This window comes from Kogia breviceps, chromosome 2 (assembly GCF_026419965.1).
Source record: "Kogia breviceps isolate mKogBre1 chromosome 2, mKogBre1 haplotype 1, whole genome shotgun sequence".
Classification (NCBI taxonomy): Eukaryota; Metazoa; Chordata; class Mammalia; order Artiodactyla; family Physeteridae; genus Kogia; species Kogia breviceps.
This window is the reverse complement of record NC_081311.1, coordinates 92757537-92770655: the sequence shown is the minus strand read 5'-3', so window position 1 is coordinate 92770655 and position 13119 is coordinate 92757537. Positions and strand designations below refer to the sequence as shown.

Genomic DNA, 13119 nt, shown 5'->3' with positions numbered 1-13119 from the left:
TAACACTGTGTTAAATATATACATTAACTATGGGAGCAATGTTATCTTAAGAGGATGTTCAAGTTTATTTGTGTGTTTAGGCGTATATTATAGTTTTCTTATTTAGCTGTTGAATGTTTCACGTAAAGTTTACACTTGGGGATCTCCCTTCCTGACTGCCTTCCTTCCTTCTTCTCTTCCTTTCCCTTCTTGGGTTTCTTCTTCCTGTCTTCCTTCATTCTTTCTTTCTTCTTTCCCTTTGATATTGTAAAGGAGGGTTCACTATCAATATTTTCTAACTAATTTTGCCTGTAATAGAGGAAAGCTATTGATTTCCATATGCTAATCTTATAGTTTACAACTTTTGTTTTTAGTTATTTTACACTGATTATTTTAGTATTTTTAGATATGTAATCTGATTATCCATGAAGAGTATAACTTCCTCCTTTCTAATTTGTATGCCTCACGTTGTTCTTTCTCTTCTAATTTTGATGACTGAAACTCTAACACAATGTGAAATATTAGTAGAGATCATGAAAATGCTTGTTTTTGTTCGCATGCTTGTACTTCCTGGAAGTGCTGATGAATGGAACGTATGAATTTAACTTCACTTCCTCCTAACACTTCACATAAACAATAGTAATTGATTTCTTTTAATGGTCCTGTCAGTCAGCAGCTGATCCACCTTGCCCCTTACTACTTCCCAACCTTCAACTTTAAAAACGAGGTGATCATAAGAGATGTAAAGTGCACCTGGCCAGGAGTTAGGGAAGCTAAAGGAGATAGCCGGTCTGCAATACCAGCTGGCTTGGCTGCCCCGCATTTACAACTAAAGTCAGAAGATAAGCAGCAATGTGTGTCATCTGCAGCAGCATCTCACGCCCTGCATCGACCTCACAAGCGTAAAATGAATGTGTGTGGTGTCACTTCCACCTTCCAAATCTCATGTAACATATCGCTCTAAATCACAGACTCTAGCAAGACCAAGAGAGAAACCCTACAGACATTAGCATGAGGGTTTCCCACAGAGCTGTCCAGCCACTTAACCCCACAATAAAGCCCATGGAGGGCGAACCACAAACGTTTGCTTAGTGCCGACACTTAGTGCTGACCACTGTTAAATACAAGAGGACCACAGAAGATTACCTGACATCCAGAAAAGAGTCTAACATGCCAGATAAAACAGAGACCAAAATAAAACACAAAACAGGTAAGCCAGTTAAGCACGTGAGCACATAAACACGCACGCACCCCTACCTTGGAGGAAATAATGTACACAGAAAGAAGAAAGTTTTCTAAAAAACTATATTACAGTGAATATTTTCAGAGATTTTAGAGATATATTTCATCAATGAATCAAGAATTGCATGCTGTTAAAAAGAGTATTCAGAGGTGGTGGGGGGTGAGGGAAAGCCTCCAGGGGACTTAAAACTGGGAATGACCCAAATATCCTACAATGGCTTAACTGTTAAACATGCTGGCAGTGAAACAGCCAAAACCTGGGAATGACCCAAATGTCCTACGATGGGTTAACTGCTAAACAAACTGTGGTATATCCATACCATGGGATGCCACTCAGCAATTAAACAGAAATAAACTATTGGTGCATGAAACAACTCAAATGGATTTCGAAGGAACTATGCTGTGGGAAGAAGCTAGTTTCAAGAGGGAATGTCCAGCATGATGGTGGGGAGATGGCCAGAGGAGACAGCTATGTGCCAGGTTGGAAGCACACCAGCCCAGATTGCCACAGGTCAGAAAGATCCAGGAGATAATTTTTCAAATAAGTTGAAATCCATAGAATACCTGAAATGTCCAAATATTAAAGAAATCATAATTATTATTAGAGACATTTTCAAACATACACAAAAAGATAGAATAGTATAATTGTCCCCAATGTACCCTCCCCTGTTTCAGTAGTTATCAGTAGGCTACCATTATTGTTTCCACTATGCCCCTCTTTGTTTTCAATGAAGTATTTTAAAAAACAGATTGTGGACGTAATCATTTTACTACAAATCCCTAAGTATGTATCTCTGACAAAGATGAACGTTTTATCTTTTAGAACATAACCACACTACCATTATCATAGCCAACCAAAATTAAAAATATTTAAAGATACCAAATCTGATTTTAATTTTTCTGGTTCTCTTAATTTTGTCTTTGCTTTGTTGGAATCAGGATCTTGACAAGGTCCATACGCAGTGTTTGATTGATATGTTTCCTGCATTTCTGTCCCCCCTTTTGCCATTTATTTGTTGAAGAAACTGAGTGAGATGTTCACAGAATCTGAATTTAACTGATTGTCTTTCTATAATGTTGAGCGTGTTTCTTTACCTCTTACTGTGAATTAATGTTTAAATCTCAAGGCTTGATTAGATTCAACTTGAAATTTTGGGCAAGACTGTATCTTAGGTGGTGCTGTGTATTTCTTATTACCTCACGTTGCAGGCATCTTGATAGTCACTTTGGGGGTTGTTGAGATTGATCGGTGAGTTTGGTTATTGTTAATTTAATCCCTCCACTAAAAAAGGACCCCCATCAACTTTTCATCTAATGATTTAGCAATCCTTGATAATCATTTTCTAATTCTTTATTTCATTGGTCTTTATTTCATTCTGCTGAGGGCAGAATCATGAAATGATTGTTGTCTTAAGTCAGTTCTGGAGTGGTCTGTAACCTGGCAATGCATAACTGATAACGCAGGTACTAGAGATGAAACAAGATTACCAAAATACTGGTTATTGTTGAAGCTAGTTGTGATGTCAGGTTTATTTTATTACTCTCTGTGCTCTTTGTGTATTTGATTTTTTTTTCTTTTTTTGCGGTACGCGGGCCTCTCACTGTTGTGGCCTCTCCCGTTGCGGAGCACAGGCTCCGGACGCGCAGGTTCAGCGGCCATGGCTCACGGGCCCAGCCTCTCTGCGGCATGTGGGATCCTCCCGGACCAGGGCACAAACCGTGCCCCCTGCATCGGCAGGCGGACTCTCAACCACTGCGCCACCAGGGAAGCCCATGTATTTGATTTTTTTGTGATAAAAAGTTAAGAAGAAAATACTGAATTTAAATATCACTTGAAATAATTTGTAGTTAAGTTCATTTATTTTAGTTTCCTTTCATATTTATGAATTGCACCTTTTCTTCTAGTATATTTAATTTTGTTTGTTTTTTTTTTTTTGGTTTTTAAAAATATTTATATTGCTTCAAAGTTAAAAATTTGGCATATTCAGAAAGGCTAAGTTTTTGTCCCTGTCCCCTTTCTCTCATCTTTCTCTCTCCATAGGTATCCATTTAAATTAGTTTTCACCTGAATATTTTGGAAGGAATTTTAGAGAGTGTTAGTGAATGTGTAGTTAAATTTGTGATATATACCTAGAAAATAAGGCAAATGAGAAGAAGAATAAGACAGTTATTAATTTCTAGAAAAATGAAATTGTGTTCAGGAAAGGAAACAACCACATTATCATATTTGCTATTCATGAATAGCGTGCTTGCTGTTGTATTAGCATAAACAGTAATGATTGATCTAACTACAATTGTAATCCTACTATATTGGCAGTATGTGGAAACCGAAAGTTCTTTATATGTGGGGAGAGGTGATGAAAAAAGCTAAATTCTCATCTTTCCTATTGGTAAGTGAATAGACCTATAAATATGGAAAATCAAGAAGTAGCAGTATAGACATACAATTTAGAGATAGAATAGTCATACCAAAAGAATAAGCTAAGAAGTAAATGTCATCATCTCTGCACAGAAGGGAGGTAAGGCCTATTGGTTTTTCTTAACAAATCTTGTGATTCATGAAAAAAAATTAAGTAAGCAAAAAATTGACAAAAAATAAAAGGCAACATAGCATGAAACAATTTAACATTAATAATAATAATAGTTTATATTTATCAAGCACTTCCTACATGCCAACTACTATGCTAAGTGCTGAACGTGGATTATCTCTGAATCCTTACTTCAGTTGTATGAGATAGACTCTTTTTTTATGCCTATAACCACATGAGAGAATTAATGCTTTGAGAGTATATTAGCTATTTACTGCTGCATGATGAATTACAGCAAAAGTTATCCTCTGGAAACAACAGACGTTATTACTTCATAGTTTCTGTGGGTCCTTGAGCAACTTGGCTGGATAGTTCTGGCCCAGTCTTATGGGGCTGCCTTCAAGGGGTCAGCTAGGGCCACTGTCACTTCAGTTAAAACTCTGGAGAGAAGCTTCCAGGCTCATGCTGTGGACCTCTTCAAAGGGTTACCTCAGGACCTAGCAGTCAGCTTCTCTGAAAGCAGGTGCTCCAGAAGAACCCGAGTTGGAAGCCATGTGTCTTTTTACAACCTGGTCTTGACAATGACATCATCTTCTGTCAGAAGCAGGTCAGTAAGTCTAGACCACACTCAAGGGGAGGGCGCGAATTCCAAGAGGTGCTGATGAGTTATCTTATAGGTTGCCAGCTGTGTTATCAGATGAGTGACACACACCTTGGTGTGTTACCAGGTTTAGGCCAGTACAAATAAGCTATATGTTATGCTCAATATGCAGGGTGCAAACTGACCCTCCCATGGACCCACCGCTTCAGAAGTGGTGTGTGACTGCAAGGGAGAATTACATTAGTACAAGGACCACCTTGAATTCACTCTAATTTATACAAAGTCAAAGCTTCTCCAGCTTTAGAACTTTATTTGTAATGAATTATTTGAAGCACCCTTCACACTTGATCATGTCAAACTACAGCTTCGTATTCCTGGGCTGGGACATTAGTCACAGGGGCATGGTAGTTAAGGTGAGGAGTTAGTGCTCTATCTTTAAAACTGTTAGGAGCCACTGAAGTGTTTTCAACACAGGAGGATGACATAATATTGGATGCAAACCTGCTGCTCTGAGCTACATTATTTTGTCTCAAGCATCAGACTACATTCTACTTTCTCATGTGTGAAGCAGCAGATCCTCCTTTCCACCCTACCAAATTCATTCATGCGTGTGTAATGAGATTTATAAATTTCTTTTACCTTCAGACTGTTCAAAGTATCCCATCTCAGGACAGCTGTGTGTGCCTCTCTCTGAGCACATAAAGATCTTTGTGGCTATAACCAGGCTGTGAGCTTTCTAAGGCACAGACTCATTGCCACATCCTTGGTCTGTTGTTCGGTGGCCACCGCACTGTTGACACATATGAGGAACTCAGTAAATGCTTGTTAAGTCAAACTGGACTAAACCTGACTGCGCACCTACTGTATGATAGTTATCGTGCTGAGCTCTGGGTATATAGAAATAAGACCGTGTCATTTTACTTTCTAAATGAAAAGTCATGGCTGTATAGTTTTACATTCACTAATCAAACATTTTCTTATTGAGGTATAGGTAATGTACAATGTTGTGTTAGTTTCAAGTGTACCAAAAAGGGATTCAGATACACATATATATGTGTATATATTATTTTTCGGATTTTTTCCCTTATAGATTATTACAAAATATTGAGAATAGTTCCCTGTGCTCTACAGTAGGTCCTTGTTGTTTATCTATTTTATATTTAGGAGTGTGCACATGTTAATCTCAAACTCCTAATTCATCCCTCCCCCTCCCCCTTTGGTAACCATAAATTTGTTTTCTCTGTCTGTGAGTCTGTTCATTTGTGCATTTTTTTTTCGGTTCCACATATAAGTGATATTATATGATATTTGTCTTTCTCTATCTGGCTTACTTCACCTAATATGATAATCTCTAGGTCCATCCATGGTGCTGCAAATGGCATTATTTCATTCCTTTTAATGGCTGAGTAGTATTCCACTGTATATATGTACCACATCTTCTTTATCCATTCCTCTGTTGATGGACGTTTAGGTGGCTTCCATGACCTGGCTATTGTGAACAGCATTGCAATGAACATTGGGGTGCATGTATCTTTTTGAATTAGAGTTTTCTCCATATATATGCCCAGGAGTGGGATTGATGGATCATATGGTAGCTCTATTTTTAGTTTTTTAAGGCACCTCCGTACTCTTCACCTTAGTGACTGCACCAATTTACATTCCCACCAACAGTCTAATAAGAGGGTTTCTTTTTCTCCACTCCCTCTCCAGCATTTATTATTTGTACATTTTTAACTTTTGATCTCCTACTGTGAGTGTGGCATTCTGCTAGATTCTGGAACACAGCCTCAAACTACACACTGCCACCACTCTTAAAGATTCTGTAACTATTGCAGGAGACAGAACAGTGTATGATGCCCTAGCTTCACAGCTGTGCAAGCGTAGGGGAAGGACAAACACATCAGCATAGGGAAGGGCAGTTTAAGAGGGAAGGGGAGACATTTTGGAGGATGTAACCTCAGAATTGTTTAGAAGAATGAACGTTAGGATGAATGGAGGAGGCAAGCCCATCAAACGTTGGGGCACTAGTTTGTTAAGGCTTGGGGAGAAAGTTGAGGTTATAGGAGAAAGGAAAGAAATCACAATTGAAAGTAAATATAATAAGTAAGAGTTACTGATCCTCCAAAGGGATATGAGAGCCAAGCCAAGTTTATTCTCTGTTGCCTTTGTGTCTTTCCAGCCCTCTACGAGCAATCCTGCGAGGTGTACAGGCACCAAGGCAACACAGCTGGTTTCTTCTACATCGACTCAGATGGCAGTGGGACCCTGGGACCTTTCCAAGTGTACTGCAACATCACAGGTAAGGGTGCAGGATTCCCACTCACACTTCATGTCACTACGTGATGCAAAGGGAAATCCACTGGAAGGGGACACTTGTATAAATAAAAATTTAAAGGACCAGCTTTGGGGGAAAATGGTGTTTAGGTAAATAATAGGATTTAGCAGCTAGGTTATTTTCATGAGAGAAGAAAACCTGTTAATGGTCTTGACAAGGTTCCACTGAACCGAGAATTAAATATCAAGCATTTTCTGCAGAGCTGAACAAGGTCATGTCTCTCTTAAAATTCAAAAACAGAAAGAGAAGGAAAATAACCCAACAGACAAAAAAACAAAAGTCAAAATCAATAGAAAGCCCTGATTGAGGAAGTGGGAAAGCTTGATTCACGTGTGGCTCTGAGGACCGTGTGACTCCGAGGGTCACTGTGAGCTTCAGTTCTGCATCAAAGAAATGGAAATGGTAGTTCCTGCCTCTTAGAGTTGTGAGGATGAAACAAAATCATCTGTATTGCTGTAACTAGCCAGGATAGTTATCCCGCAGATGCCTAACCAAAACACTGAGCTATTTCTGTTTTCCTTGGCAATCTCATAATTTCTTGCCACTTTTTTCTAAAGTGCCTACGGACGTATTAAGAGCCAATTATTACATGGATTTAGAAGCATCATGTGATCACTAATTTATTCTTAAAAAAATAATTCCACACCCCAAGCCTGATGTAATATTTATTTTAAAATATAGCAGTGCAAGCACTCCCTCTGTTTAGAATGTCATTAGGCACATACACATTTTTTGTTTGTTTGTTTGTTTTGAGCACTGGCCTTCGGAGACATCAGCAGAATCATGTAATGAAGAAGAAAAGTAGGAACCTGATAAGGCTCTTTGAGTCCTCAGGCCCCAGGCTTCGCTGCAACAGGGCGACCACATCTGTGGAGGTCTGTCTATAGCCGGACACTGTCCTGGCCACACAGGATATGCAGAGAAATAAGGCATAGTCATTGTCATTCACGAGGCAGTAAAATCAGGGAAAATAGCGTGCAGTATCACAGGTAGAAATGCAAGCAAGCCATTGCCAAAATGGTGATTGAGGACATTTAGCAGTAATTTGCCCATCTGAATACAAAAGGCCACAGGTTTTCTGCAGAAAATGCTAGTTACATGGAATTGGATGCCATTTCATTTCATTTCTATCATACTTCATCTCTTCAAAATGTACGCTAACTGCTTCTCAATAGCCCTATAACATAATTAGAAATTGCGTTACTGTTTTCTTTTCACGGTTGTGCCAGCCTATAATGTTCAACGACCTGGTCAAGAAGTAGGCTTATCAGTGGATCTTGGTTATTTTCAAAATTAATTAACATACGGATCTCTGTGGAATCATGCTAAAAATAGACTTTGCAGGTCCAGAAATTCTAAATTCAGTAAATGCACTTCTGTTGAGCTTTCCAGATGATTCTGATGCAATTTGTCCCCAGTCCACGATTTACAAAAAAAAAGGAGGAAGTGTTTTGCTTGCAGAAGAAGGCCAAGGAGATCAGTGCCTGCTGAGTGATGGGTGTGACAAATAATAATAGGATTTGTGGTAATGGCATCAATGACTCAGCTCCTACCATCTTTGGGAACTGAACCGAGAGTTTACAAATATCATCTCTTTTAATTCTTGGCAACAAAAATATGAGGTGGATATTTTTAACTCTATCTTACATAGAAGGAAAGAGCACATGAGAATTTCATGACTTGCTCGAGATAATAAATCTTGGGACTAATAGTCAAGACTCAGGAAGCAAACAAGACCTTCTGGTGCAGCAATAATCTATATCACTAAAACATTAATTGGATACTTTGTATTGCTTATGTTTTGCTTGAAGCCGTGCTTTTATTTTTGTTATAAAAATAATCATTGTTGGGGCTTCCCTGGTGGCGCAGTGGTTGAGAGTCCGCCTGCCGATGCAGGGGACACAGGTTCGTGCCCCGGTCCGGGAAGATCCCACATGCCGCGGAGCGGCTGGGCCCGTGAGCCATGGCCGCTGAGCCTGCGCGTTCGGAGGCTGTGCTCCGCAACGGGAGAGTGAGAGGCCCGCGTACCGAAAAAAAAAAAAAAAAAAAAAAAAAAAAAAAAAAAAAAATTCGTTAATTATGGAAACTTTAAGGAAAAGAAGAAAAGTGTGACGAAATGTTAAAGTCACCTACAAACCGCAATCCAGGGATTGCTATTGATATTTTATTGTTAGAATTTCCTTGGGACTTTTTGCTGTGAATGCATATGTGTGTTTTTCTATGAATGTATATGTTTTTAAATGTATATTTTTACACCATGCATTTAAGAGACAAGCATAGACATCCTATTTTCATTAAAATATATAGTTTGAAATTAAAATACATACATTAAATATAGCTTGACAGATTTAACTCTCCAAAATAATGTAAGTACAATGACACTGATTCATAGGCCTCATTTACATGAAATGCTCTGCCTCTCTTTGGAAAGACTTCTCTCGGGATTTATGTTTGATATTTTGTCCAGGAATGGCTAAAAATGAATGTTTACATATTGCCATTTTGCTGACTTCTCTCGGGATTTATGTTTGATATTTTGTCCAGGAATGGCTAAAGATGAATGTTTACATATTGCCATTTTGCTGACATGATGCTCAAGGCATCAGGACCTCTGAGTTATGTCCCAAAATTGATCGGGTGTGTTGTGCACGATTGGGGATTTCTTTGAAATATGCTTTTCTGGTCACATGCAATTGCAGAATATATAGGTGTTTGGTTTTGTTTTTGTTTTCCTAAAATACCAGTAAAAGCAAACGTCTGTGTAAGCGAATTATATCCATATTTAACTGACAAACATTTTTAATGCCTAAGTATAACGATAATGAAATACGTAACTTTTTATTTGTCAATATTAACTGTTCTTAAATGTGAGTGACTTACGACACTAGGAAAAGTGTGACAAAGTGGTCCAGAGGAAGGGGGAGGGAGAGGAGGAAGGAGGGAGGAAATGGCCAGAGGAGACTTGCTGGGTGTTGAACTCCAGTTTCTAAGAGCACAAAGCTACTGGTCTCTGTACTTTTCAGAGGTCTTCCTGGGGCATAACACAGAGAGTGTGAACCAAGCTGGGACACAGGGAACCTGGGCTCTCTCTCTTTCTGCTCTTTGTGCCTGTCGGCTGGGTGTGCCCAGACTGGCTGTGCATCTCGAAAATAAGGATCCGGAGCTAAGTAGTCCCTCAGGCATCCCTCATTTAGAACTACCTGAGAGATCATTTGAGGTTCCAAAGGAAAGGAGAAGTTTCCCCTAAGTCTGCAGATACTTGCAAATGGATGTCATGAGGGTAAAGGGCGGGTTTTAGTTGTGGAAAACTGTAACTCTGGGTCCCAGCTGCCTCGCATCTCTCTTTACAGTGTACCCTGGGGGTAGCTCCCCATTTCTATAGGTGAGGTGGCACCTTGCCCCTCCCGGGAGATTTAAGTCTGTGCATCTTACCTACCACGGGGTGATCCTGGGGAGATGAGGTCCACGAGTGCTCAAGGAGCAACTGCCCTCTTTGGTGTAAGGCAGTGTGATCTCCGCATGGGGACAGTAGGACAAATTATAGGAGTAACTTAGGGGGTGATTAGGCTTATCGGTAAAGTGGACTGAATCTAGGCTTCTACAGATTTCGACAGGGTGCCATAACCCAGGCTGCATTCTGACACTAGGGGGTAGGAGAGAAGGATAAGAAAGGAATACACACTTGGCCTACTTTTAACATATCTCTAAATGATGTACAGTTCATTTCGGCTCAGTGTAAATTTGCACATTTCAGGCACTGCACAAACTGCAAAGGATACACAATCGTGTCTGTCTTAGTCTCTTTGGGCTGGTCTAGCAACATTCCACAAATTGAGTGGCTTCCAAAACCCCAGGAGTATATTGTCTTACAGTTCTCGAGGGTAGAAGACCAAAATCAAGGTGCCAGCAGGGCCACAACCCCTCTGACACCTGTAGGGGAGTCTCCTTCCTGGCCTCTCCCCAGCATCTGGCAGTTTGCTTGACCCGTGGGTGCTCCTGGGCTCGTAGAAGCAGCCCCTCAATCTCTGCATCCCTGGGACTGTCTCCCTGCTTCTGTGTGATTACATCATAGTGACATTTTCCCCTCACTTTTCTGTGTGTCTGTTTCCTCTCTGCTTATAAGGACACCAGTCATGTCGGCTTAGGGTCCAACCTAATGGAGTATGACATTATCTTAATTTGATTACATGTGTGAAGAATCTATTTCCCATTAAGGCCTTGCACATTCACAGGTACAGAGTGTTAGGTCTTTAAGCGATCATTTTGGGGGACACGATTCAACACATAAGAGTATTATTTCAGTCTCCTCCACAGGCTAATCATGGAAAAGACACAGCAACAATTAAAATGTCTTGACAAGGATAGCACATGAGTAGTGTGTGTTGAGAGCCCGCAAGAGGGACACCTAACCCAGCCACTCGTGGAAGAGCTGTCAGGCAGCCAGGAAACGTCTCTAAGAGCTGGATGGAGGGTAGGAACTGGCCAGAAGAAGACGCAAAGGAAGGCATTTCCAGGAAGAGCAAATGAATGTCAGGAACAAGGTTCGGGGGTCCCTTGATCCTGCACGTTTGTGGGGACCACCCAACTCACCAGGATGAGTTGCTAGTTTAGAACACTGAAAAATGCATGCACCTGAATGACTAGAAAATAAAAAGATCACAGTGACTTGATTAGGGACAAGCAGAAGTTTCTGACGATCCATAATCTGAACTATAGTTTCCCAGCAAGGAAATCGGCTATCTTAATTCCAGGGAAAGGAAGAATTTTTTTTTCAATTTAATTTAATTTTTACTTTATATTGGAGTGCAATTGATTTACAATGTTGTGTTAATTTCAGGTGTACAACAAAGTGATAAATATACATATATCCATTCTTTTTCAGATTCTTTTCCCATACACGTTATTACACAATGAGTAGAGTTCCCTGTGCTATACAGTAGGACCTCGTGGGTTATCTATTTTGTATATAGTAGTGTGTATACGTTAATCCCAAACTCGAGTTTTTATCAGATCATTCTCGAGCATGCCAGACTATTTAGCTGACCCTGAAGGAAAGATGAGCAACTTTCTGAGTACCAACAACAAGCCACCATCCTCAGGTTATACACGGTCTTTAACACTGTTCCCCTCTCTGGAGGACTGGATCTGGCTTACATTAGGGACTGTTTACAAAGGGATGAAGGTACAAGAAGAAATTATGGGAATATACTGTACTATGGAGCTAGTAACAAAGGAGATGTTCCCACCATCAGGCCCATGGAAGGGAGGGGAGGATATTTCACCAGAGCAAGAAGGAGGGCAGGATGTGAAGAATCTGTGCCTTGAGACAGCTGTGACGTGTTTGGGAACAGCCATCAAGGAGCTTGGGGAGTAACCTCAGTCTCTCCTCACCCCTTCCAGTCTCCTTCCTAGGTTTCCGTCGAGCAAATTCCGCGAGAATTCAGAAGGCAAGAGCACTCATTGGTGAAATGCCTTTAGCCAGCCTTCCTGGGCACAGAGAAGGCTGCAGAAGGATGGAAAGTACATCTAGTGGGGCAAATGGAAACTATATTGTTTATAAAGAACCATCCAAAGAAGCCTGGGGGGAAAAATGATTTGAATTCATCAAGGATCAAGGATGGTGGTGAGGTGGGCGTGGTGAGTGAAATCCACAAACCATGCAAATATATGAAGCATGGATTTGTCCATTAGATTCCCACCTGAAGCAGAAAGGACCTCCCTTTGCAGGTTCAGTCAAAGCAAGGTTAAGATGGGTGCAAAAAGCATACATGAAGGAGAGACTTCGGCAGCTAGCTTACTCTAAGAGTTGATAAGCCAGTCAAGTGAGGAATAATTAAGGGGCAAGTGGACAACTAAGGGAAACTGTGACATATACAGAATGTAATGTTTTGTTCAAAGGGACATCTGGGGCCCATGCCACTACCTGGTGGTAGAAGTCCCCTTAGCCTGAATGTGGACAGTTTCAGCCAATGATGTAAAGTTTGTGATCATCCTTGGCTATTGCTGGTCTAGTTGGGCAAGTAGGGAGGGGTGCATCTGAGACAACAAGGAATCTAGTAGGACTCAGAATTGTATTGCTGGATGAAAATGGATGTAAGGTGGACTCACAGGATAGGTTAGATGCCACCTGGAAGGGAGGAAGTGCTGGGCACTGAGATCAACGCAAAGGGAAAGACAGAAGTGGAGAGAGAGCAGGGCACAGGAAGTAGCTGGAGTTAGCGAACATCTGAGGTGCCTGTACAGGAAGTGTGTGTTGATGGCACACGAGAATGTGGCGAGTATATCATCAACTTGGCTGAGTCATGATGTCCAGATATTTGGTCAGACATTATCATGAATGCTTCTGTGGAGGGGTCTTTTAGATGAGATGAATACTTAAATCAGTGGACCTTGAATAAAGCAGAAGAATACCCTCCAACATGTAGGCGGGCCTC

At 40.7% G+C, this 13119-nt stretch overlaps 1 protein-coding gene across 1 annotated transcript in view; it reads left to right on the top strand.

The window, feature by feature from the left end:
• The window catches only part of CNTNAP5 (contactin associated protein family member 5), an 857380-nt gene that overhangs the window by 575501 nt on the left and 268760 nt on the right, over positions 1 to 13119 (top strand). Inside the window, exon 12 of the mRNA XM_059053215.2 lies at positions 6530 to 6649. Coding sequence (XP_058909198.2) covers positions 6530 to 6649 — 120 coding nt within the window. The remainder of the gene's footprint in view (positions 1 to 6529; positions 6650 to 13119) is intronic.